The sequence below is a fragment of the Crotalus tigris genome, unplaced genomic scaffold, assembly GCF_016545835.1.
Source record: "Crotalus tigris isolate CLP2741 ecotype Arizona unplaced genomic scaffold, ASM1654583v1 scf7180000018486.1709376, whole genome shotgun sequence".
Lineage (NCBI taxonomy): Eukaryota > Metazoa > Chordata > Lepidosauria > Squamata > Viperidae > Crotalus > Crotalus tigris.
Window position 1 is genome coordinate 1,022,166 of NW_024097034.1, and position 23,968 is coordinate 1,046,133.

Sequence of the window (23,968 nt, forward strand, 5' to 3'; positions counted from 1 at the left end):
CACATGACAGGGGAGCAGAGAGTTCTGGGCTATGCTGTCACATCTCCCTCCAATTACGTATATTATAATGTTCAATTGCCTGGGATCTTAAAAATTCTTCTAATTTTAAAAATTACGGTGAGTGAAAAACATTTTGCTATTATATTTTAAAGGAGCTGGATATGCACTATTTTCTGCTTTCTTATCACTAAACATTGTAGGGGGTCTTCTTTATGAACTGATTATAAAGATTATGCATTGAATAAATAAGAAGCACTCTGCATTAAACAGTACTAAGGCACTAACTTGCAGTATTTGAATGTAACTTGATTGCATCCATATATATTGTTTTGGGGTTTGTTTGCTTTTTAACTATTCTCTTTTCCTTCACTGTTTGTGGTTTTTAAAATGAGGATTTGATTGGAATGCTTTTGACATTATTAACAATTGCACTGAGAAATCTGAAAAGCCTTTTTCTCTCTACGGTGCCAGATCAGCACTGCAGGAGCCCCCCCTCCCCAATATTCATAGCAATAAATCTAGTCAGAGGTTCGTGCTGGCAGCGCTACATTCTGTGACCTTTTCCCCAAGTTAAGTCATTTGAAAGCTGAGAGACAGGAGGCATGGCAGGTTGTCCCTCCACTGGGAAAAATACATATTTGTTTCTTTTCTGGAAAAACAATAAAACATTCTGACAACTAGAAACAAATGAGATGCATGGAATAGAGTTTAGAAAGGATTTACATTAAAAAAATTGACTTTGCTGATGATACCGGTATGTATTTCTGAGTCCAAACAAAGATGAAGAATTTTGCTTGAGCCTTAAACCATGGTTTGCCTAACTAGTGTTTAGTCAATAAAACACAACTTGCTGAGTTCATACATTCCCCATGTTGACAAACCATAATAGTTGGGTTTACATAGCAAATGAAACCAAAACTAAATAAACCACGTTACAGCTTATTGCAGTGTATGAGCACTTTATGTGTGAGAATCTATACTACTTACATCTAAACTACTTCATTTCCCATCCACTTCTGACTACATATGTTCAATCTCTTTGATTTTAATAAGATTTAAAACCAAGGGGCTTCAAACTTGGCCCTTTTATGACTTGTGGACTTCAACTCCCAGAATTCCTCAGCCAGCGTGCTCAGCCAGCCAACTCATAAAAGGGCCAAGTTTGAAGACCCCTGATTAAACACATCAAATGTTTCTTGAGAGTTCAAGGATGGCCAACAACAAATATCATCTCGTAGAATATTTTTCCAAAACCTTGAGAAAAATTGGATTTGCTTAAATGGTAGGTGTATGTATATGTGATATAAATCATTTTTATAATAGTGGTGTATTCAATAGTACTACCATATTTTCCGGTGTATAAGACAACTTTCTAAACCATGAAAATCTTCTCAAAAGTCGGGGGTCGTCTTATACGCCCAGTTGTCTTATACGCCGGAAAATACGGTATATTTAAAATATCTGCTAGAGACCATTAAGACAAATGAAACTACATTAATTTTGTGCTAAGGGCACAGACAAGTACTCCTTAATTACCTAAAAGCTTTCTCAATTGTTCAACAATAGGCAATATGAACATCCATTGTAGAATATATTATTCAAAAAAAAAAAAATTCCATAGGTTCTGGGGCACATTGCATCAAGCACTAGAGCTGGGACAGACATGAACATATTCATGTATCCTATCATGGCCCTAAGAACCTACAATCCAGAAAGAAAAAATCAAGATGGGCCTCATTAATTAATTTTATTGTTAAGAAGAAAAGAGATTAATATACAGAAACTGGAATAAGATCTGGAAGAGTTGACCACTCCTTTGAAGGATCTAGGTCTGGAGAAGCACTTTCTTCACAGCTGCACCTGCCCTGTAGAACAGCATGTTCCATGAGGTTTGTATGGCTCAATCCTATTAGGCATCAGAAAGCTTATATAAGCTTAACTCTTTTCTCAGGCCCTGGAGTTGGATGGAGAGGTCTGCGCCTTGATAGTAGTGAGAAATATTTTTGTATTGTTTTTGTCCACAATGTAGAACATGTGTTTCTTTTGTTTTTTTGCTTTTGATAGTGCTTGACTCTAGCTGTTATTTCCTGTTTTCAACTCTAAGGTGTAAGCCACATGAATCATCCTGTGATTGAGGTGGCATACAAGCTGACCAAAAAAAAAAAAAATCCATCTCAGGAACTAGATAAGCCCAAATTTTATCACTCGTTTTGTTAATGAATTCATTAATGTGGGAACTCTGAAAGCCATTTAAATCTCTTTTCCCAAAATGCAAGACCAAAGGCTAAACTACTCTTTTTTATGATGGGGCTGGCCTTGTAATAGCCATTTGCTCATTATTAATTGTATTTTGAGATACTCCATTTCTTTCCCAGATCCAGATTCAGCCCTGAGATCTCTGACAAAGTCTGCCTGAAAATGGGTGTAGTTAATAATCCTTTTATAGCTTGGCAAACTGAATTATGCAGATTGTGCAAACATGGGAGTCTGAATTATCTCCCTTAATTAAACTAATGAACAAAGGCTTTAACAAATTAAAAGCAAACTACAGCTCTGTTTTCTGTGTGTTTTTTTTTTTTCTGGGCAAAGTCAGAGCCCTGCACTTGTATGTCATATTATACTTGACTGAGATACAGATGACTCATTAGTGGCATTTACAAATGGAAGAACTAGCAGATCAGTACAAGAGCTTTCCCTGATAAGTATGTTTTCTGGAAGGATCAGGAGATGACTACAAGGAAGCTTATTCTTAGCAGTACATGATACATAAATGATACTGCAGCATGGTAATTGTGATCATATATTAAAAATGGTAACCATCTAAAAGTACCAAAGAAATATCCATCAAGAGCTGTTCACCAGATATGCTGGACTGTGTAATTCCCTCATAGCCTTCTTCAAAACAGGTATCTCAAAACTTCAAAATCTAGAATATCCTTTGAGTCTGAAGTGTGATTGTCCTACAAATTATTATATTTTGAATTCAATAAATTTAACACCCATTCATTATGAGTTCTTCCTTTAAGTTTTTTTCTTGCAGATTCTTTCAAAGTTTCAGAGATTCCTCCTGAACAGCATGGTTGTGTTTATGGAAGATAATTTGTGCACTTAGCACAAATAGCACAGTGAAGGAAGTGAGATATAGATATTTAAGCCTCTCACAATATTAGAAACATAAATGAACAATAACATAATTTCAGAATTCCAAATCTTTCCATTAGGCCCAAAAGACTGAGTAATCTATTTATTCACGTTCTGTATAAATATACATGCACATATCCAACTTTTCATTAACATGAAAAGCTAAGTGCAGAAATGTTTACCTTGAAAGATAATTTCCTCAAACACAATAAAATTTAAGTGATTAAAAGTACTTTTAAAATGGCTAATACAAAATCTGTTAAAATACATAATCAACACCCAGAACATTCAGAATAGAAATATTAAATTTAAGACATGAGAAAAATGAAGGGAACAAGTTGTTCCCCACAATTTTTGTTACAAAGACTGTAATTAGGAGGATTATCTCGTCATTATCTGCCACAAATACTGAGAAGCTACTTTGTATAAAACCTGCAGAATTTATGGAGAAAAAAAAAATTATTCATGCTGTTTTCTTAGATACAGATGATCAAGAAGATCTATGGTGGAAAACATAATCACTTGGTGAAGTAAGCATCTGTCCTGGGCCTTAGATGATTAATAAGGGAAAATATTTTTCAGCATGCTAGCTAAATGGAACTTTATCAACAGTCAACAACACTGTTATTGCTTGTTCCCAACACTAGCAGAATACCATTCGAGGGGAACAAGCAACAGAGAAGGTTTGTTACAATTGTATCCTGCATGTAGATAAATCAGAATAGAGCTGAAGGGACCTTGGAGGTCTTCTAGTCCAACCCCCTGCTCAAGCAAGAGACTCTATACCATTTCAGACAAGTAGCTGTCCAGTCTTTTCTTAAAAACCTCCAGTGATGAAGCACCTACAACTTCTGAAGGCAAGCTGTTCCACTGGTTAATTGTCCTTACTGTTTCTTCTTTTCTGCATTTTTATTAGGCTATTTCTTGAATTTTAATTAAGTTAAAGGGGAAAAAACTCTACCACAGTCAACTGAATTAAGGCAACTTTATACAGGACCTGTGATTTAAAATAGTTTTTCCAATTAAGTTTTTCTTACATAAGCTGGACATAGTACATTAAGTTTTGTTTCCTCATCTACTTGCTTTAATTTAGTCTTTATGTATGGCAGCAGTGAAGAATTTCATTTAATATGCAGCTGTCATGAAATATATATGGCTTCCATTTTTTTGTGGAAAAATAAAATAAAAGCCAAGTAAGAGATACAATGAAAAAGCCTATTCCTGTACATATGCTCCTTCTACTTTAACTACTTTTTTTCTGATCCCAAGAAGGAGATTCAGTTTTGTGATCCATATTCTGCATTAAATATGTCCAGGTTCAATCCCTGGAATATTCTACAACAGTGGTGGTGAACCTATGGCACGTGTGCCAGAGGCGGCATTCGGAGCCCTCTCTGTGGGCACACGTGCCCTTGCCCCAGCCCCGCCTCCCCCTGCGACCCCCTCCTCACCAGCAGTCTCCATGGAGGAGAGTCATCCCCGAGCGTGGCCTATGCGGAGCAGAGCAGCCAAGAACATGGCAGCCAGGCAGAGTAGACAAGACTCTGCCCTCACGCCCCATCGTGTACAGTTGATGCTGTGGGGTGCAGGCAGAGGGCATGGCCGCCATGTCGCTGCTGGGCTGCCTGGGCGATCTGCGGTGGGCCCTGGAGGTGGTGAGTGGCCCTGCGAGCAGGCAGAGCAGGGGACAGGGTGGGCATGGAGTGAGGGCAGGGCAAGGGGTGGAGCAGAGACAGGGCCAGTTTTTGGGCACTCGGTCTCTAGAAGGTTCGCCACCACTGTTCTACAAGATCAATTAACAAATGATGACAGAAATTTCTGCCTATATCTTGGACAACTGATAAAAGTTGTAGTAAGTACCATTGATTCAAAGGAATAGAGTAAACCCAATCTGGTGCCTTCAAAATATCTTCTACTTACAACTTATAAAAGTCCAAAATCTTGTTGCCTGAGAATTGTATAAATTATAAACCATATAGTACAAGGAGATAGCAGCAACTTGGAGAAGTCCAATCTAAGACACCGTGGAAGATGTAAAGTACTCCCACTATAATTCCTGTGTTCATCAATTCCACAAAATGGATACATTTTTTTATAATGCAGTCTCCTGGCAATCTAGGCAAGGATTGAAAGGGACAGGGGCTAGCTGGACAATGTGGGCCAACCCACATTAGACCAGAAAGACACCACATTGGATTAGTGTCAATAAACCACTGAACCTAAGTGGATAACTCATCAAAACCAAAATTACCACATGCATTTTTAAGCTAATTATTAATAAGAACCCATCATTTGCCCAATAACAATAGCTGGAAGATGATAGGAAAGAGATAACAAACTCTTCTTTATGCCCCAGCAAGAGGTTGTGGCCTGAAAAAAAGTATGGATTTAAGGACTGAGTTATTTCATGTGGGAGTAAATGGTGGTATAATACAGGAGGGGTCCCCAAACCCTGGTCCGTGGACCGGTACTGGGCCGCAGCATGCCAGCAACTGGTCCGCACAAACAAAGCCCCATCTGTGGGAGGCAGGCAGCACACAAAACTATGCACTCTCTGGTCCATGGAAAAACCTTTCTCCACAGAATCGGTCCCTGGTGCCCAAAAGGTTGGGGATTTCTGCAATACAGTCTTGCTGCTATAGTTTCCAAGTCTTAAGTCAGGAGTGCATCATGTTTTACAGTGGAAGAATGTATTTGATATTTGCTTAATATCTGCTAATCCAGAAAAAAGAATGGATCAGTACATCAACATCACTGAAAACACAGAAGAATACTTGGTTTTTACCTGGTATTTTCTTATGAGGCACATATTTCCTTCCACTCCCACTTTAATGTTGCTGCATTAAAATGACCCAGTGAAAATCCAACACAGAAACAGTATTTAGCTTGAGGGGACAAAAAGAAGACAGGTAACACTAGTACACTCTAATATCTCTGGTAAATGATTCCACGGAACAATGAAAACAGACTAAAGTTTTCACATTTCAAATAGCTTCTTAAAAGCATTATTTTCATTAGTGAAAATTCTTATTTTTCTTTTTCCACTCTCGTTTCCTTTGGAAAATTGAGAGGTGAGAAATCTAATGGAATGCGAGGATATTATCTTTACTATTGTTGCTATTACTGCTTTGTATTAATACTTGCATCCAAAGCGAAATCTGCAGATATAGTTTTGTGTACAAAGCTTTAATACTGCACAGGGGAAATTCCAAAGGAATCTTAACAACAACAATAATAATAATAATAAAGTTGGAAGGGACCTTGGAGGTCAACAAATCCAACCCCCTGCTCAGGCAGGTAACCCTATACCATTTTGGACAAATGGCTGTCCAGTCTCTTCTTAAAAACTTCCAGTGTTGGAGCATTCACCACTTCTGGAGGCAGGTTGTTCCATTGGTTAATTGTTCTAATGTCAGGAAGTTTCTCCTTAGTTCTAGGTTGTTTCTCTCCTTGATTAGTTTCCATCCATTGCTTCTTGTCCTGCCTTCAGGCACTTTAGAGAATAGTTTGACTCCCTCTTCTTTGTGGCAGCCCCTGAGATATTGGAACACTGCTATCATATATCATTATATGGTAATATAAAATCTTTGATTTTGGTTTTTAAAATCAGACTACTGCTAACTATCAAAGTTTTTTATCAAGAAAAAAATGTAAGTATGTAAGTATTTGATTTTCATATGATGATCCGTGAAACAAAGACTGTCTTAGCATTGGATAAGAACAGGGAATATTACCCATCTTGTATAAGAAAACCACATAGAAATTGAATGCAGTGCCCAATTGCTAGATTTTTTTCCTACCTTGGATAAAACAGAAGCAATTACATTGGAACAAGAAATCTGTCACTCCTTTAATATTGGGCACTCTGAGAAAAGAAAAAAAAAAATGCTCTGTCAGAATGGGACCATAAGTAATATGAGTAATCCATGACTTGGCTATCAACAATTTTATTTTATTTTTCCTATTAACCATGTATTGATATATTATTGAGTGTATTAATATATTAAAATAATTATTCAGTTGTTGCCTTGAATATACTAAGTTCAAGTGAGGCAAATGACATCCTGTATTTCCAATAGGTGAACTCAGAGTGGCCCACCTATTCCTTCAGCTATAATTTTATCCCTCTCCTTCCCTGTCTTCCACTCTCCCAGCATGGTGAGTTGGGCTGAAACAGAAAAACAGGCTATCCCCCACTGAGCTTCCATGACTGAGAATAGAATTATCCCATTTTGGCTCTGCAGTCTTCACTTGGGCCGGGTAATAATGGTAATGGTAGAAATCATGTTAAATAGAAATCCCAATAATATAACGCAGCCCTTGTTTCTTTGACTGTTCTAAAATGAATCCAAATCTAAATTTCAGAGATTAAGACATTACAGATAGTCTTCAACTCGCAACAGTTTGTTTAGTGACCGTTCAAACAGCACTGATAAAAAGTGACTTATGCCCGTTTTTCATAGTTATGACCTTTGCAGCATCCCATGATCATGTGATCAAAATTCACTTGTTTGGCAACTGGTTCATGTTTATGACTGTTGCTGTGTCCCAAATTCATGTGATCATCTTTTGTGACCTTCTGATAAGCAAAGTCAATGGGGAAGCCAGATTCACTTAACAACCGGCTTATTAACTTATCAACTGCAATGATTCACTTAACTATTGAGAAAAGAAAGGTCGTAAAATGGGGCAACAAACTACTCTCTTAACAACAGAAATCTTGGGCTCAATTGTGGTCATAAGTCGAGGACTACTTGTATTTATTTGAATGTATTTGTTAGAATTATATCCCACATTTCCTTAAAGAAAGGCCAAGGTGACATATATACTGTATATAATGCTATATATGGCTTCCTCTACAGTAATTTTTCCCACAGCATTCTTATGATGTACGTTGGGCTGAAGAATAGTGACTGGTCCAAAACTGCCCAGTGAGTTACCTATCTGGAGGTGCAATAAGACTTAGAAAGAGGAATTTAGGACTGAACATTTGCAATCAAACAGAAAGATAGGAAGCTTATTTCCATCTGTCGTCTTTAAGTAGAATGTTTGGTTCCTACTGAATGTTAAGTCAGAAATCAAATAGTGGCTGGTGTTGTAGGTTAAATGGATGACCACTGCTTGCTAAACAATCTAAGGTTATATAAATCTGCCTTACTACCGATATTATGTGTGAACTTAGCCTTTGTCTGTGCTGTAAGTGCTTTCCCAGAGGGACCTGATTATGTGGATATTGCCCTTTACACTGATTGTTCTTCGGCTAATAAAACTCATAAAATGAATTGCACCGAGATCCTTAATTTGCAATGTCTTAACAACTGTGTATGAGGAAGAAAACAAAAAGACTTATCATCGTAAAACTATATCCATATAAATGTCCTCTATTAATCCTAATACTATTATCTTTAACCAAAGGAAGATGAGGCTTTTCCCATAAATAATTATCTTTGAAGTGTCTTATATTTCCTGAATAGTATCTCCCTGAGATGGAAGACATCATAAAAACAGGGGGTATCCAGGGAAGTAGAACTTCCTCGGTTGGGGGCTTCCTGTGCCTTTCTTGAGTTCCATATCCAACAAGGTAGACCTGGAAGTGGCTGCTGCTATTCCTTCTCTCCTTTCTCATTGCAAACCTCGTTGCCTCATTCCACTTTCTGCACGTGGAAGACTCTGGGGAAAAAACTTTTACCCCGTATCAGACCTTATCATTGCAGAGGGAATCAGGACCTGGTAGAATTATTTTTCCCCCCTGATGCTATTTGAGAGGATTTGCAGCCATGTTTAGTAATGCAGTATGTTTTTCCCTCTATGTTCTTCCTCTGCAATTTTCTTTCCATGCAGAAACACAGGCTCTGCCAAAATGCTTCAAGGCTGCATTTCCCATACCTCAATACTGTTTCTCTTTATGACATGGTGGCATCTGAAAAGCCAGTCATTGTGTGCCATGGAAACTGCCTTTCCAATGACTGGTTGTGTTTTGTTTCTGTTGTAAACAGTTCTATTTGGTGGTCAATTAATTACCTTGGTACCAGAAAATGAAATCTAGGTAGCTATGTCATTCTGTGCTGCATTACTACAGAAAAAATGCTTATTAACCAGAGTATATAATGAACTGCTTCATCACTAGAAGAGGCAGCTGACCACTGTAAGTAACCATTGCTTTCTTGACTGTGTAACTTGCAGCTGGGTTCTGCAAGACTAAGGGTTTTTTTTTTTTTTGCAGGCATACTAAGCTGCAAAACCCCTTAAAATCCAAATTTATATTTCAGATGCCTATTTCACCATCTACAATAGTGGGTTTCATCAAAATAATAGACTAGAGGCTTTGGAGTACAGCCTACACATAGAGAGATGCAATTAAATAAGAGGTTTGCCATCAAATCCAGTAAATATACTTTCTGCCCAGAATAATGGCCATGTAATATACCCATTTTGAAGATAAAATTTGGCAGCAGCAGGGTAAATATATTATTGTTGTCACTTCAATATGGTACAACTATAATCCAACAGGAATCTGAGAAATGGAATCCAAAGCAGATGGCAGGTGATTGGATGACTTTAAATAATAAGATTGGCCTAAACTTTCTCATTGGCACATCATATAAGAATAAAATGGGGCAATCCCAATGCTTCTTTGACGAGCCAAAAAGATTATAAATAAAAACAATACAGAACCCTAGAAAATCGCAGGATATAATATGGAATCCATTGATTAAAAAAGCACTAAACTCTTATCCTGCCTAAAATACTGTAAAATGATAATAGTTAACTGATTTGCCATCTCTTCTGAAGTCATGGCCCTATATTAGTACACAAATATGCAATAAGGAAAGCACTAATATATCATAAATAAACCTAGTACTTTATTTCTGTATGATATAATGCCAATGATTTTTACCTCAGTCAATGGAAGCTTATGATTTTGTTGTTGTTATTAGTTACGAAGTCTGACCCATCGCGACCCAGTGGACAACATTCCTCCAGGTCTTCCTGTCCCCTACCATCTTCTGGAGTCCATTTAAGCTCACGCCTACTGCTTCAGTGACTCCATCTAGCCACCTCATTCTCTGTCATCCCCTTCTTCTATTGCCCTCAATCTTTCCCAGCATTAGGCTCTTCTCCAGTGAGTCCTTCCTTCTCATTAATCAAAGATAATTCATACATCATGATCTATTTTTAATTTAAAGCTTACATTTAATCTTACTAAACAAAAGTCTTACTTTACTTAGGTATGATGTGTGTGTGTTTTTAATTTACCTGGCACAAATATTTAGCCTGCAAAAGTATTCTTCCTGTTGCTGCTCTTTTTATTTCATCTTGAACTCAATCATAATTACACTTGCTCCTAAATTTCCTGAATAAACGGAGAATTTTAATTTGAAATTGCAGAACAACAATTGCTCTTAGTAAAACTGGCAATTAGGAAACATGAACCAGAAGCTCTTGGTCTGATATTTATGACCTCTGCAGAATGGAAACAACTGCAGCATTCCTAATACAGTGCTGAAAAATACTGGTCCTGGATTACATTTTTTTTTACAGGGCCATGATGCAATTCTTCCCTTGTTTCCCAGCTCTGGAATGTTTAGAAAAATCTTAAGCAGATACATTTGAAGATCTAGTGCTGCAACAGATCTTATACCACCAACATAAAACAAATATAATTGTAGCACAAGTTATTATCTTATTTGCTTCTAGAATTCCTCAGTGCCAATTCTGACTCAATACTGACATTAAGATCAGGACCTAACATACAGTATCATTAATTTATCCCGACTGCCAGGCAAACAGTTCTTTCAAGATCTATACAGCACCTTGCATTTTACATGAGAGACAAAAGACTTGCATACAAAGTCTTCCCCTTTCCTTATCACATCTTTATTCCCTTTTGTATTTAACCACATATCATGTCTTCTTCATTAGCCCCCTCCATCTTCCCCATTCTTTGCTCTTTTGCCTAGTTATTTCCCAGAAGACACATAGAGCTTTTTCACTGACTGGCATGGACTTACTTGATATTCAGGGGTTTTACTAATTTATTTATTAACAGCACATGTCTGTGCAGGCTTCTTCAAGGGCATCTTTCACTGTATGCAGTGGATATTTTCTGCAGCTAAATATCACTTGCTTCCTCTATTTAATGTATGCTAAAAACATTAAAAAGAATTCATTGTTTGGTCACTTTCAACATACAAATCAATCAATTTTAACAGAAGTCTCAGCCCTTACTATTAGACTTATTTGTATAAATGCTTTCTACAGTATGGATCATTATATAGAGCTTGCTTGCTGTGCCCTGATACACAGAATTTTAAATCCCTTCTCTTTTATTGATGTAATGAAAATAGTGCCATTGTAGCAAATCTTTTTACGAATATTTCTCTTTGTTTTGCAGAAGATACTGCTCTCTCCCCTTAAGGCTATGTAGAAATGTGACAAGATAAATGGAATCTTCCTTCCTAGCACACTCATTAAAAGATATAGATACTTTCACATACAAAATTCTAATCCATTCCAATAAAATTTACAGCATTTCAAAGATATTTAGAATAGGATTAGCCAGGATTCAATGATTATGATAGACAGAAAATATAACTGGATTTGCTCTGTGATATAGATGCTGATTTTGATGTGCCTTAATTTATTCAATACTATTTTCTCTTGGATGCAGCTGAATAAAAAAAAATTTCTAAGAGCACAACTGCATGAATGTTTACTATTTATTTATATGAAATCTTTCCTCTTAAAAGAACCAGGAGTGCACAAAATCACAAAAGTACATCACTGTGCAGTAATTGAAACATTCAAATAGCATCTAAGTGAAAATACTCACACCCACATACAAACTTGTATAAACACTAACAGCAAATAAGTAATTTAAGAAACATTTTAGTTCAAGGACAACTTATTATTTCATGCAACATATTATCTCACAGGTATCCAGATGAATAGATGTGTTTTAATGTTTGCCTACATCTTGGATGGTATTATATAAGTGGAGTGTCATCACTGGGAAAGCTCAAGAAAAAAAAATCAAAGGAAAAAACCCAGTGTTTTTCAAATTTGGCAGTTTTAAAACCTGCAACTGGCAAATTCTAGGAGATGAAATCCACATGTTTAAAGTTGCCAGTTTAAAGTTTAAAGGTGAGAAGAACTGGCATAGAGCCACACACACAACAGGGACCATAAACAGAGCCAGTACTAACACTAACAAACAGATAGTATTGGGGATGGACTGAAGTTCCTCTCAAGGGAAATAGCACAGACTAACATTTTCTCTGGGATAGATTTATTGTAGAATAAATCAGTTTAGCTTTCCAAGATGGCTGGAAAAATCTCATCACATTGTGGGAGCACACAAGGGAGGCATTGATTCAAAATTGTCACACTCTTTGTATGGGGACAAGGCCTTCATCACTGATGGTATTGTTCTTTGTAGGATTCCTGGGATATAAACAGGATGACTGCCCTTATAACAAGAGCACCAGGAATGTAAATATATTTATCCCATGCTTTGCTTTCTCAGCCCTTTTGTCAAAATGCTCACTGTTGTTGTTTTCCGTTTTCATAATTTGATGGGAAAATGGTGGAAGGAAATATGTTGGTTCTGTCCTAAAATGGATTGCTTTCATCTAATATGCTTGCCCTTTAATTAAATATCACATTTGTATGTAAAAACTGTAAGAGTTAATAAGGGGAGCTTACTGGAAGTAAAGTTAGATCTTCTGCTCAACTGACATTTTTTACTTTTAGCAGAAGTATGGATATTACCTGAATGAATGACAGTAAGAATTCTTGAGCTCTAATATAATTGCATTCACTTTCAACACGAATTTCTGCTGTCTTTCTTATGGCATGCACAATATCTAAAGCCGGACACTCTCTTTTTTGAATATGTTGATTAATTATGTGCATCAAGTCATTGTTGACCCTTAGTGACCACACTGATAGATTTTTCTCCATGAGTTTTTGAACATAAGCCCTCCACAAAAAAGCCATTATCATCTTTTCACACCCTAGCCTCCTGGTATTAATAATACATAATAAAATAATACATTAAATACCGAACAGCTTGCTGATCTTTCATAACCACCAAAATCTGATGCTTGAGGCAGCCACCCTCCTCCCTCTAATTATACTGCTAGTCCTGTTGCTAAATGAATGTAACATTATATTTCTTGATCTTAAAAGTTCAATCTGATCTATGCCTATTTTGAAGCAAATCCTAATTAGTTCAATGAGGCTTATCTCATATCTTGCAACAGAAAACTGCAAACCTCTCATCTGACTCTCTGTCCTACAGCTAGCACTGCAGGACTCTGGATCATCCTGTAATTACAGCTTTTTCCCATGCGTATTTTATATTTGGAAAAATGTTACAGAAATAAGATAATCATTGAGTTAAAAGAGCTTAATGGTGAATATAATCAAGGGTGAATTGTAGTAAACTCAGGTATTAAATGCAAAGATGCAGTGACATTTGTTTTCCTATAGACATTTTAAAAATAAATGCTTTTATGGCTCATTAAAGTGAAGAAATATCTAAAAATGCATATTTTATATGTTATATAGAAAAAGTGACTTTAATTTAATCATAGATTACCATCTTCTGGAGTCCATTTAAGCTCACGCCCACTGCTTCAGTTACTCCATCCAGCCACCTCATTCTCTGTTGTCCCCTTCTTCTATTGCCCTCAATTTTTCCCAGCATTAGGCTCTTCTCCATGGGTTATTAGACTTCTATTGTTCTGCAAAATTTTTATTGATGACTAAAAGAATTTCCCAAGGCCACATGTGTCAGAAAGTTTTGAACAGTTAAACAAAATAATTAAAGTACCCTATGACAACTTTGAGCACTTTTTCTGTAATGTGCTTGGCATTTGAAGGAAAATAATATGCACATGTATTAATGAATAATTAAAACACGTTTCCCAGTGGTGGGATTCAGCTGGTTTGAACCGATAGCTAATTTTTTGTTGTTCAGGCCCAGAATGGACTTCCAGAAGTGGCATCCACACAGAGAACCGGTTGTTCACATACTTGAATCCCACCACTGAGTTTCCTATCTTTAATATAACACTTATAACATTCTTCATTGCACCAATTAACTCAGTGAGGTGACAATAAATTTCAACAGAACAAAGAAAAAATGATTTGCTTTCAAAGGGCCTCAAAAGAAGCACTTTCACCCAAATCCCTTTCCATTTTCTGCAATCAGGAATTATTTTAGCAAATGAGAGCAAAAAGAAAAAAATGTATATAATTTAAAGCCAAGAATGGAATGTAGTGGTAGGAATAGCACAGCTACTATCTCCTCTAGAAGACACTAAATAACACACATCCCACTGAACCAGCATTTGACACTTTTTCCTATACAATACCCTTGCTGCAAGTAAGAAAGAGATAGGTTTTTTAAAATAAAAAAATGCTTCAAGAGAAATTTGAAAAAGTTGCACAAGGACATAGAGAATATTTAATAGGAATAATAAGAACTATGGGGATAAAGGATTCATTGGATTATGCCTAAGCAGAAATTATTGTCATGTCCTCGACATCTTTGTGTCATTACTACAAAGCTTGCACATCCTTGTTCATTTCCATTTCTTCAGATATTTTTCTCTGCTCTGCTCTTTGTACAGCCAGATAGCTATAATGAAATGCAATGGTGATATTGAGAGCAAATTTTCAGTATAGAAAAGGATTTAAAAAAACACATTAGCGTATCAAGCTGGTACTTTGATTGAAAAGAAAACAGAGTGACAAAACGAACCATTCAGGTGATTTATTACTGAAACTGAATTTTGTTGTTATTGTTGTTGTTACTACTGCTGCAAATCCTAATTTTAAAAAATTAATTGGATGTGAGTACAGCTTCGCTGCTGACAAACTAAGTACTGCCTGTGACAACTAACAATTTTATGAATATAACTAATTTATTATACATGGATTTCACACATTCTCTTTTAACCAAGAAGCTTTTTTGATTCTAAGAAAACACCAGTGCATTCAAAGTCTGTGGTAATGGCCATGCATATGGCCAGGCCATATTCTTAAATATATAAATATATATCTAAAGGCAGCCACTGTACAGCCAATATGTGCAAATCTCAAGGAGGGAAGAGACTTCACCCTAAATATTACCTCTGTACAGTAAGCTTCAGCACTATCCTGTAACTACAGTTCAGAAATATCTTTTTGGCCTTTTCCAAGAAAATGCATTTAAGATTTTCCGTATATACTAGCACAGTTCCTTGCTATCTAAGATGTCTTCCATATCATTAAGGTGCTTTTGAATTTCTACACAATCTGCAACACTCATGTCCCCAGATAGATAAGCGACAGCTGCCTACAGCCTACTTTCCAACAGGTGGCAGATAGAAAAGCTGTTTGCTTCCTAGGCTGTTTGTTTCTTTCCTATGCAGTCCAAAATGTTAGCACAAAATACTCCAGAATTGTTGATCTGTATATAACAGTAGAGTCTGCATTTCAATAAATATTGTTAAAGTGTTTCCATAAATGAGAGTAGCTGCTTGCCAGGTATTGATATGCAGCCATGATGTTACAGTGTTTCAGATTTTCAGATTTACTTGTTGAGCAATTTATCAAATTAAAGTTTTGCAAATATGCACGTTAGTCCTAGAAATGTATAAATAATAACTGGTTGGAAAGGAACAGGACACATTTTAATTTATTTATTTGATTTCTCTATCTGCCTGTCTCAAGTGACTCTAGACAGTGTACATCACAAAAACAATTAAAACAGTACAATATATATACATACATATATATATATATATATCTATATATATATATATATCTATATATATATATATATATATATATATATGTTTTCTGAGGTTTTCGCGGGTATTTGTATATAGGTCTTTGGTTGTTCGGGGTTTCTCCCGCGTAAAATTGGAAGTGTCTTGGCAACGTTTCGACGAAGTCACATTCGTCATCTTCAGGCTGGTGTTTTTAGCTTCTTGCTTTGAGCAGCAATGTGTGGTTTTAGCTGTTTCTTCCTTTTAACTGCCAGTGAGGGTATGAACTGATTGGATGGGAGCTTGGCTGTGTTCTGATTGGGTGGAGGTGTGTTCTGAATGGTTAGGGGTTAATAACAGAATAATCAGAGAAGCCATCGAGATAGAAAAACGCCCACACAGCATGAACAAGCGAGATGATACCTCCCGCCTACCAGCCATTTGGAAACCTGCCCTTATTGACAAACGACTCCCTAACCCCAAAATCTTAAACCCCTCTGCAACTCAGACTAACCTGAGCACAACCAAACAGAACACTCCCCCAGCCAATCAGAGCACAGCCAAGCCCCTAACCATTCAGAACACACCTCCACCCAATCAGAACACAGCCAAGCTCCCACCCAATCAGTTCATACCCCCACTGGCAGTTAAAAGGAAGAAACAGCTAAGACCACACATTGCTGCTCAAAGCACGAAGCTGAAAACACCAGCCTGAAGATGACGAATGGGACTTCGTCGAAACGTTGCCAAGACACTTCCAATTTTACGCGGGAGAAAACCCGAACAACCAAAGACCTATATATATATATATATATATATATATATATATATATATATATATATATATATATATAGTTGCTAAATAAAACTGTTGCCACGTGTGTTAATACAGCCAAGAAACAAGACCCTTAGAAGACTCAGGGCCCCAGGCACAGGCACATAACCAGGTCTTCACAGCCTTAGGAAATGCCAAAAGGGTTGGGTTCATCTTAAGGCAGAAGGTTCCAAAGGGCACGAGCTATGACAGAGAAGGCACATCTCCTTATATTCCTTTATGGAATATAAATGGAATTATAGTTATGGAATATAAATGTAAATAATTAACAAAACAATATTTTTATTAGAATTTAATTACATAAAGTTGGAAAACTGCTGAAAAATCTATGTTTATAAAAATAAACTTTTTTGTAATTATCTATCCATTAATACATTTTAAATATTTTTACTTCTAAAGCTTATTGATAAGTTCTACTTCCTAGTAAAAAGACCCTAACATATTGGGTGATACTCTTTATTGAATTTCCATTTATCTTTTAGTTAATTGGTAATGCCAGATCCTGAAGTTGAAACTCAAATACTTTGGCCACCTATTGAGAAGGAAGGACTCACTGGAGAAGGGCCTAATGCTGGGAAAGATTGAAGGCAATAGAAGAAGGGGACGACAGAGAATGAGATGGCTGGATGGAGTCACTGAAGCAGTAGGTCTGAACTTAAACGGACTCCAGAAGATGGTAGAGGACAGGAAGACCTGGAGGAACATTGTCCATGGGGTCGCGATGAGTCGGACACGACTTCGCAATTAGCAACAACAACAATGCCGAGAGAGTTATTCTGGAAGCATCATTTCTCTTGGCTGATAATACGTATTTTAAAAATTTGTCAAAGCCTGACCAATGCTGGAGGCACATGGCCTACACCTATAAAAAGATTCATATGTTGTCAGATCAAAAATTAAATTCTCATGTCCTACTTACAATGATCTAATTGGTCAGTGTGGAGACAGAATGCTAATATTTGATAAGTCTTCCAATCTGAGTCAAAATGGCTTTACTTTCAGTATTTATTTTTTATTAAAGCTTAGGTAAATGTTAAAAAAATGGCACCAGAACATGATGCATTAATATGATTCTAATCTACAGTTAATACTATGCTTAGCAGCAAAAGGTTGCAAGCAGCTATTTCACAATATCAGCTGCCACTATATTATTTGTATTTTCTTTTTGTATTAAAGAGAATACTCCACTGATAATGTTGATTCTTATTTCAGCCAGATAATAATCAATATGATCTTCTTTCTTTTTTTTCTAAGTAAACTTCGCCTAATTTCACATTTTTGTATTTGACTCTGATTTACTCTGATTTTATTTCATGTTGATAATGTATGTTAATATTTAGGGAGTTAACTTGGAGTTACCTGTATAAAAATGCAATAAATAAATAGTCTAAATAAATGGATTTTACCAAGAATTACCGCAAGAACAAAATGAAACTTGATAAATTAATTATCAATTATGTATGATGTGTCTCAATGTTATGACTTTCCTCAAATTCCACAAATGCAAGAAATCTGAAAAACTGTTGTGAAAAATTCCCATTGCAATTAAGCTTTGGTTACCTTCATTTTCAAGGCCAAATTAAATACCCTGGCAATCTGGAATCATGCTGTAAATGTGCCACTGACATGACCTTTCTTATTACATGAAGACAAGCTACAGTTACTCAGCATGAAGGCAATAGGACAATTAGTCATTATGTCAGAGCAACAGATTAACACTCTGCTTCTGAAGCTGCCCTTCCCATAATGACCAATTTAGCAGAAGTCAATTAAAATATTTATCTGAATGGGAGTAACAGGGCTATTCATAATACAAGGTATCACTCATTTTAAAGATGAAAGAAAAAAAGCATGCAAGATAGTAATTACTATAGATGTATGCAGCAATCTAGTTATTTTTGCTAACAAAGCAAAAAGTGCCAACACATTACCAAAGAAATATATTCTCTCTGGTGTCTTTCAGTAACATTTCTAATGAACTGCAGATGCTTTATGAATAATTCTAAAAATCTGCTCAGCATGCACCCAACTTCTCTCTTTTGTGTTATTATAAAAATGCTTTCCTATCAGATAACAGAGAGCACAATTATCCAAAAATTTATTAATGAACAATCATAAAGATATATTCTCACCCTAAAATGAATACTCCAGGAAAATTTATTATTAATATTATTAGGACTATATTGATATAAATATATTTTAGTATATAAAGAATTGTATACTGACCATATAGTACGATTTCATTATCAGAATCCTGGAATTGATGGATTCATATTTTATGAATAAAAATGTTGCTGCTGAATGTAATCAGGAATATATATTCTATTACTATTAGGATACTTCCTGGATTTCTGAATATTTTCAACAATAGAAAATAGATCTTTAAAATATATAATTTTGCTTATTATGATTTACTTTCTCTTTAAAAAAATTGACAGCACACAATAAACAAATCTTGCAATACGTAATATAAAATAATACCTGAATATTTAGGGAGAGGAAATACATCATAATTATAACATTATTTAAAATATTAGTGAGATGCATAGGATATAAATGTAATAAACAAACAAACAAATAGCATTATTTAATATTTTTTCATATTTTCTCAAAGCACAAAAGCCTTCTAGATAGAGTTCTATGTTCTAAGAAGGTTAAGATTTGTGCAGAAATTCATAACAGAAATATGTGATCTCTAAACTAGCCATTTCCAAAGTTTCACTAAACTGACAGGCTTATTCTGGAATTAGCCTGGCATCTTTCATTATTTTATTTATCCTATTTTTTATCACAGAAACTTTGCCAAAGTGGGATTATTTCAACCTGAAAGTTAAGATCAACTAGTGCAGTTGCAACTCTTAGTACTTTTCAAAACTAGCAGTGATTAGTTAGAAAACAGAAACCATCTGAGAGAAAAGAATAGAAAGTGGGACTTTAGGAAACTGAATTTAGTAATCAGTTAGCAGTAACAGCCATAGACCCTAAAACCTCTAAGCCAGAATCCACCAAAGAACCTACATTCTTGCTACTGAAGGCCTTCTCTGCACTACCAATATGGTGTACATTAGGCATGAAGCAATGGAGAAAGATAGGCAGGCTTCAGCAATCCAACAAGACCAGTCAAATCAAGGAATTAAGAATTTAGTCAGCAACTGGCAATTAGTATTTTTCCTGGGACCTGTCCATGGTCCTGAAAGATCCATTTTTTAAAAATTTCTCCTTTCTGATCTCTGCTTTTTTTCTGGTTTGGCACTGTACTCAGATGAACCATCTATTCTCCTTCTTTCAGCATGCACCTTGGGCTCAACAATAAACTGTGGAATGAATGAATATGAATATTTATATCTATATCTATCTCCATCTCCATCTACGTATGTGTCTGTGTTGCACAAAACTTATGTTTTCATTGTTCCACAACAGACAATATTAGGGCAGCTGCCTGTCTACACAAGTATTGAGCACCTCTGCACAGAACAAAGTTTCTGTCTCTTTAGAAAATGATACAATAGCTGTTTTTCTGATGAATATAGTAATTGACCGCAATAATTAAGACTACATCCCAATACTCTAAGCTATTTCAAGACTCAAAAGACTCTCTAGGATACAGTTTTAATAAATTACCAGTGAGCATTCTTCTAACAATCCCAACAGTCATAACTTATAAATTGCACACCTTTTGTAGATTACACCCGATAGATACTTGTTTAGGAGAGAACATCTGCTGTTGAATTAAGATAGGAACATAGAGCTTAACAGACAGAACTGTGTTTTGCTCACTGACCAATAAAAATGCAATCAATAAAATGAACAACACACAACCATTTCCTAATAACAAGAACTATTAGCAATCATTTGTGGGCAAAGCTTACACCTAATGTAGAAAAAATTGCTACTTTTAGAGAAATACATTTATTTTGATTATTTAATAGATAATGCAGATAAAAACTATCAGATTACCTCAGAAATTTAAATAAAAGAGAGGTAATCAACTGGTGATGAATGTCCCTGTAGATTTGACAATACAGAAGAACGTGGGTTGTGGTTTCTGTGGCATACAGCTCAGTGTCTACATGACATTAATAGTAGCAAAGATTTTAGATAACCTCAACCAATATAGATATTATACTGGAATTTCTTGCAATCCACAAGTCATTTTCCAAAGATCTGAATATTTCAAATATTTAAATTGAATAAAATCCCCAACATGAATATTTCTTCATTTGACAGAATAAGACATTGCATAAAAAAATTGGAAATTATGGGATGCAAAATTGGTAAACTAGTCTTCTGGGGAACTCTTTCCTTGAACCCACAGGTGTGGAAATGAAAATAAAAACATAGGCAATAATTGTTGATATTGTGTACCATCTGTAACGCAGAAGCATACATCCACAAAGTTGGATTTGGGTATCTTTCTTATTCAAGTCTCAGAACTGGAAAAATACAAAGCCAGAGTAGACACACAAACATGCACACACTGCATATAACATCAGCACTCTGTGATAACAGAGAAATGTTTTTATGAAACTTTGGAAATATGAAGCAAAATGATTTTTAAGCATAGTATTATATTTAAAATACAAAGTATCTAATTCATTCTCACAAATTTGTGCTTAATTAACTTGAATTCACAATGCATTTTAAAAATTCAGTCATATTATTTCAATTTGGGTACTAAAATAGACAAAAGTTCTATGTTGATCTCAAATTAATATAATTAGCATAAAGTTACTAAAAGCTTACTTTCTGCAGATTAATACAATATGTGTTGCATCCGAAGAGGAAAACAATTAAATTAACCAGCTGTAAAAACATTTCCCTGAATTATCAAATATCAGTTCCTTGAATTAATGATGCAAACATCAGTCATCATTTCTTGTAATATTTTCCCCTCCTTCTCTCCTTCTCTCTCCCTCTTAACTTAAGCTGAAATCTCTTCTTCAGTCTGAATATTTTATATACAATAGTTGTTGTATTTCTTTAACCATCAGAAAGTTTAGCCGGCCATTTCTGTACTCATAATATTCTCACAATGGTGCATGCCCATTGAAAGAGAATAAGGTTTCTCCCATCAGCTCCCTGGGCGGAAACATGCATACAAAAGTATGGCACACACAGAGGAACCAGCCAGGCAGAAAGGAATTTGTGAGGAAAAGGTGAGCAGCAAATCAGCTCAAGGAGAGTAAATTGCCAGCCTTGTGTCCCAGGTAAGGTTTCACAGGGTTAATGCCAACTATCAACTTAAGCCTTTCTCTCCACCTGTCAGGAGAGAGAGCTGACTGAAAGTTGAAGAGAGAGGCTGAGGGAATGGTGGATGCTGCTGTGAAGGAGAAAGGCAGAAACAAGGCACTTACTTTTATAGCTGGTAGCCCAAGGCTGATAGCCGTAGTAGCCTGTAATCCGCAGGATCCTTTCCTCGATGGATGTGAGTCCTACGGAAGCACTGGTGAGGTCTTCCACGGACCTCCATTTCATATCCTCTTTGATTGCCTCATCCACCACCAGATATTTGAGCTGCCGGAGTTGAGGGCTGATGTCTGACAGCCTCCTGGGGCTGACATCAGGCGACCTCCTCATGCCACTGGAAAGGAAGCAGCAGCAGCCGGGTTGAAGAAAGGAAGGGGAACAGCCAAAGCAAACCAGGAGGCAATCAGTGCAAGCTTTCTTGGGAATATTCATACCAGGAGAAAACAACAACAACAACAACAATAATAATTAAAAAAAGGATCCGCCAAAGATAGGCAGCTGGATTGGGGAAACTGAGAAAGACACTTAACACCCCCAAGCGATGCCCTCTTAGCACAGCTTTCCCCATCAGGTCTGGACAACAACACCATCCTCCCCAGAAGCTGTAATCCGACCCTCCTGTCTCAGCAGATGTTTTAACAGACCCGGCAGACCCCCCCCCCCCGGGACACACCACGTCCTTCAGCGGCGAGTCCGCTAGAAGAGCCCCGGGATACCTCAGCGCATCCCGGAGTCGCGGCGCGGGAGAGGAAGGACCAGCCGGGCGTGTTCCACCTCCCCTCCGCCGCGCTAACCGGGAAAGCTCCAGGCGAACTTGCAAGCCCTCCCGACATACCATCCCTCCCTCCCTCCCTCCCCTCCTCCTCCTCCCCGTTGTCCTCGGCACCCAGAAAGCGAGGACCGGGAGAAGAGCAACTTTGCTCCCGCCGGCCCCGCCTGGCGCTCCGGCCCGATCCCGCCGCGACTCCCTGGCGGAGGCAGCGGAGAAGGGAGCTGAGCGCCCGAAGCGGAGCGGAGACCTTTCCCGCTCCTCCGCGCCGCCACCCATCTCCCCCCGACCTTCTCCCGCGGTCGCCGGCACTCACATCGCCATGCTCTTGCCCCTGGCCGTGCCGCTGGGAAACTCGCGGATCCCCATGGGGAAGAGCAGCGGGGGAGCCGGAGCTCCCAGACTTCTCGGAAGGGGCAGCCGATCCGGGCTGGCCGACTCGACACAGACCGAGAAAGAAAAGCTGCGAGAGAGGCGCGGCGTGAAGTGACCGGGAAGAGGGACGTCGCTTGTGCTGGCCACGGCGGCGGCAAGGAGTTGCAAGCGGACGGCCGGAAAAAAAAAACAAAAAGGGCACAGTGGCAGGGCGACTGCTGCCTCCACGCCGGGGTCTCCCGGTGCACCAGGCGGACGAGGCGAGGCGAGGCGTTGGTGCCTGGCTGCAACCTGCTGTTGCTGCTGCTTCTGCTGCGCGTAGAGGAAACGAAGCGAAGGTGGAGGAAAACGCCCGCCGACCTCCTCGCAGGCAACTCCACTCGCTCGCCTGCCAGCCCGCCCGCCCGCCCGCCTGCCTGCTCCCTCGCTGGCTTGCTCTGGCGCTCGGTCGTTTTTCTCTCTCGCCAGAGGGGGAGCCGGCTTTTCTCTCCTCCTCTGCCTTCCTCCTCTTCGTGAAATGAGTGCGGCGGCCGATAGGGGGAGCCCGGGAACGTTTGTGCAGAAAGGCAGGGGGAGAAAAAAAAGAAGGCAAAAGAGCGCTTGGAGAGAACCGTTCAGGAGTTTGGAGGGTTTGATCGCGCGTCTTCTTCCCCCCCCCCTCCCACCCCCGTAAGGTAGAAAATAGTTTATTAGTTATTGATTCCTAGAAGTCTCTTTGGCTGTAGTTGCCCGAAGCAGCAAAAACTTGTCCCGTTGACTGGTCTAGATAAGTAATGATGTGAACGACTGTATCGCTGGATACAGTACTCCCCCCCTCCCCCCCCTCGAGGCTATAGATCG

At 37.8% G+C, this 23,968-nt stretch overlaps 1 protein-coding gene across 3 annotated transcripts in view; it reads right to left on the reverse strand.

Annotated features, from left to right (window-relative positions):
- Positions 1-23,570, reverse strand: part of SLC35F3 (solute carrier family 35 member F3) — a 116,881-nt gene extending 93,311 nt beyond the window's left edge. For all 3 annotated transcript variants that reach the window (XM_039353011.1, XM_039353016.1, XM_039353015.1), the window contains exons 1-2: positions 23,070-23,570; positions 22,092-22,318 (exon numbers count right to left, since the gene is read on the reverse strand). In XM_039353011.1, coding sequence (XP_039208945.1) covers positions 22,092-22,318; positions 23,070-23,122 — 280 coding nt within the window. In that variant the 5' untranslated portion in view covers positions 23,123-23,570. The remainder of the gene's footprint in view (positions 1-22,091; positions 22,319-23,069) is intronic.
- Between the last annotated feature and the right edge of the window lie 398 nt (positions 23,571-23,968).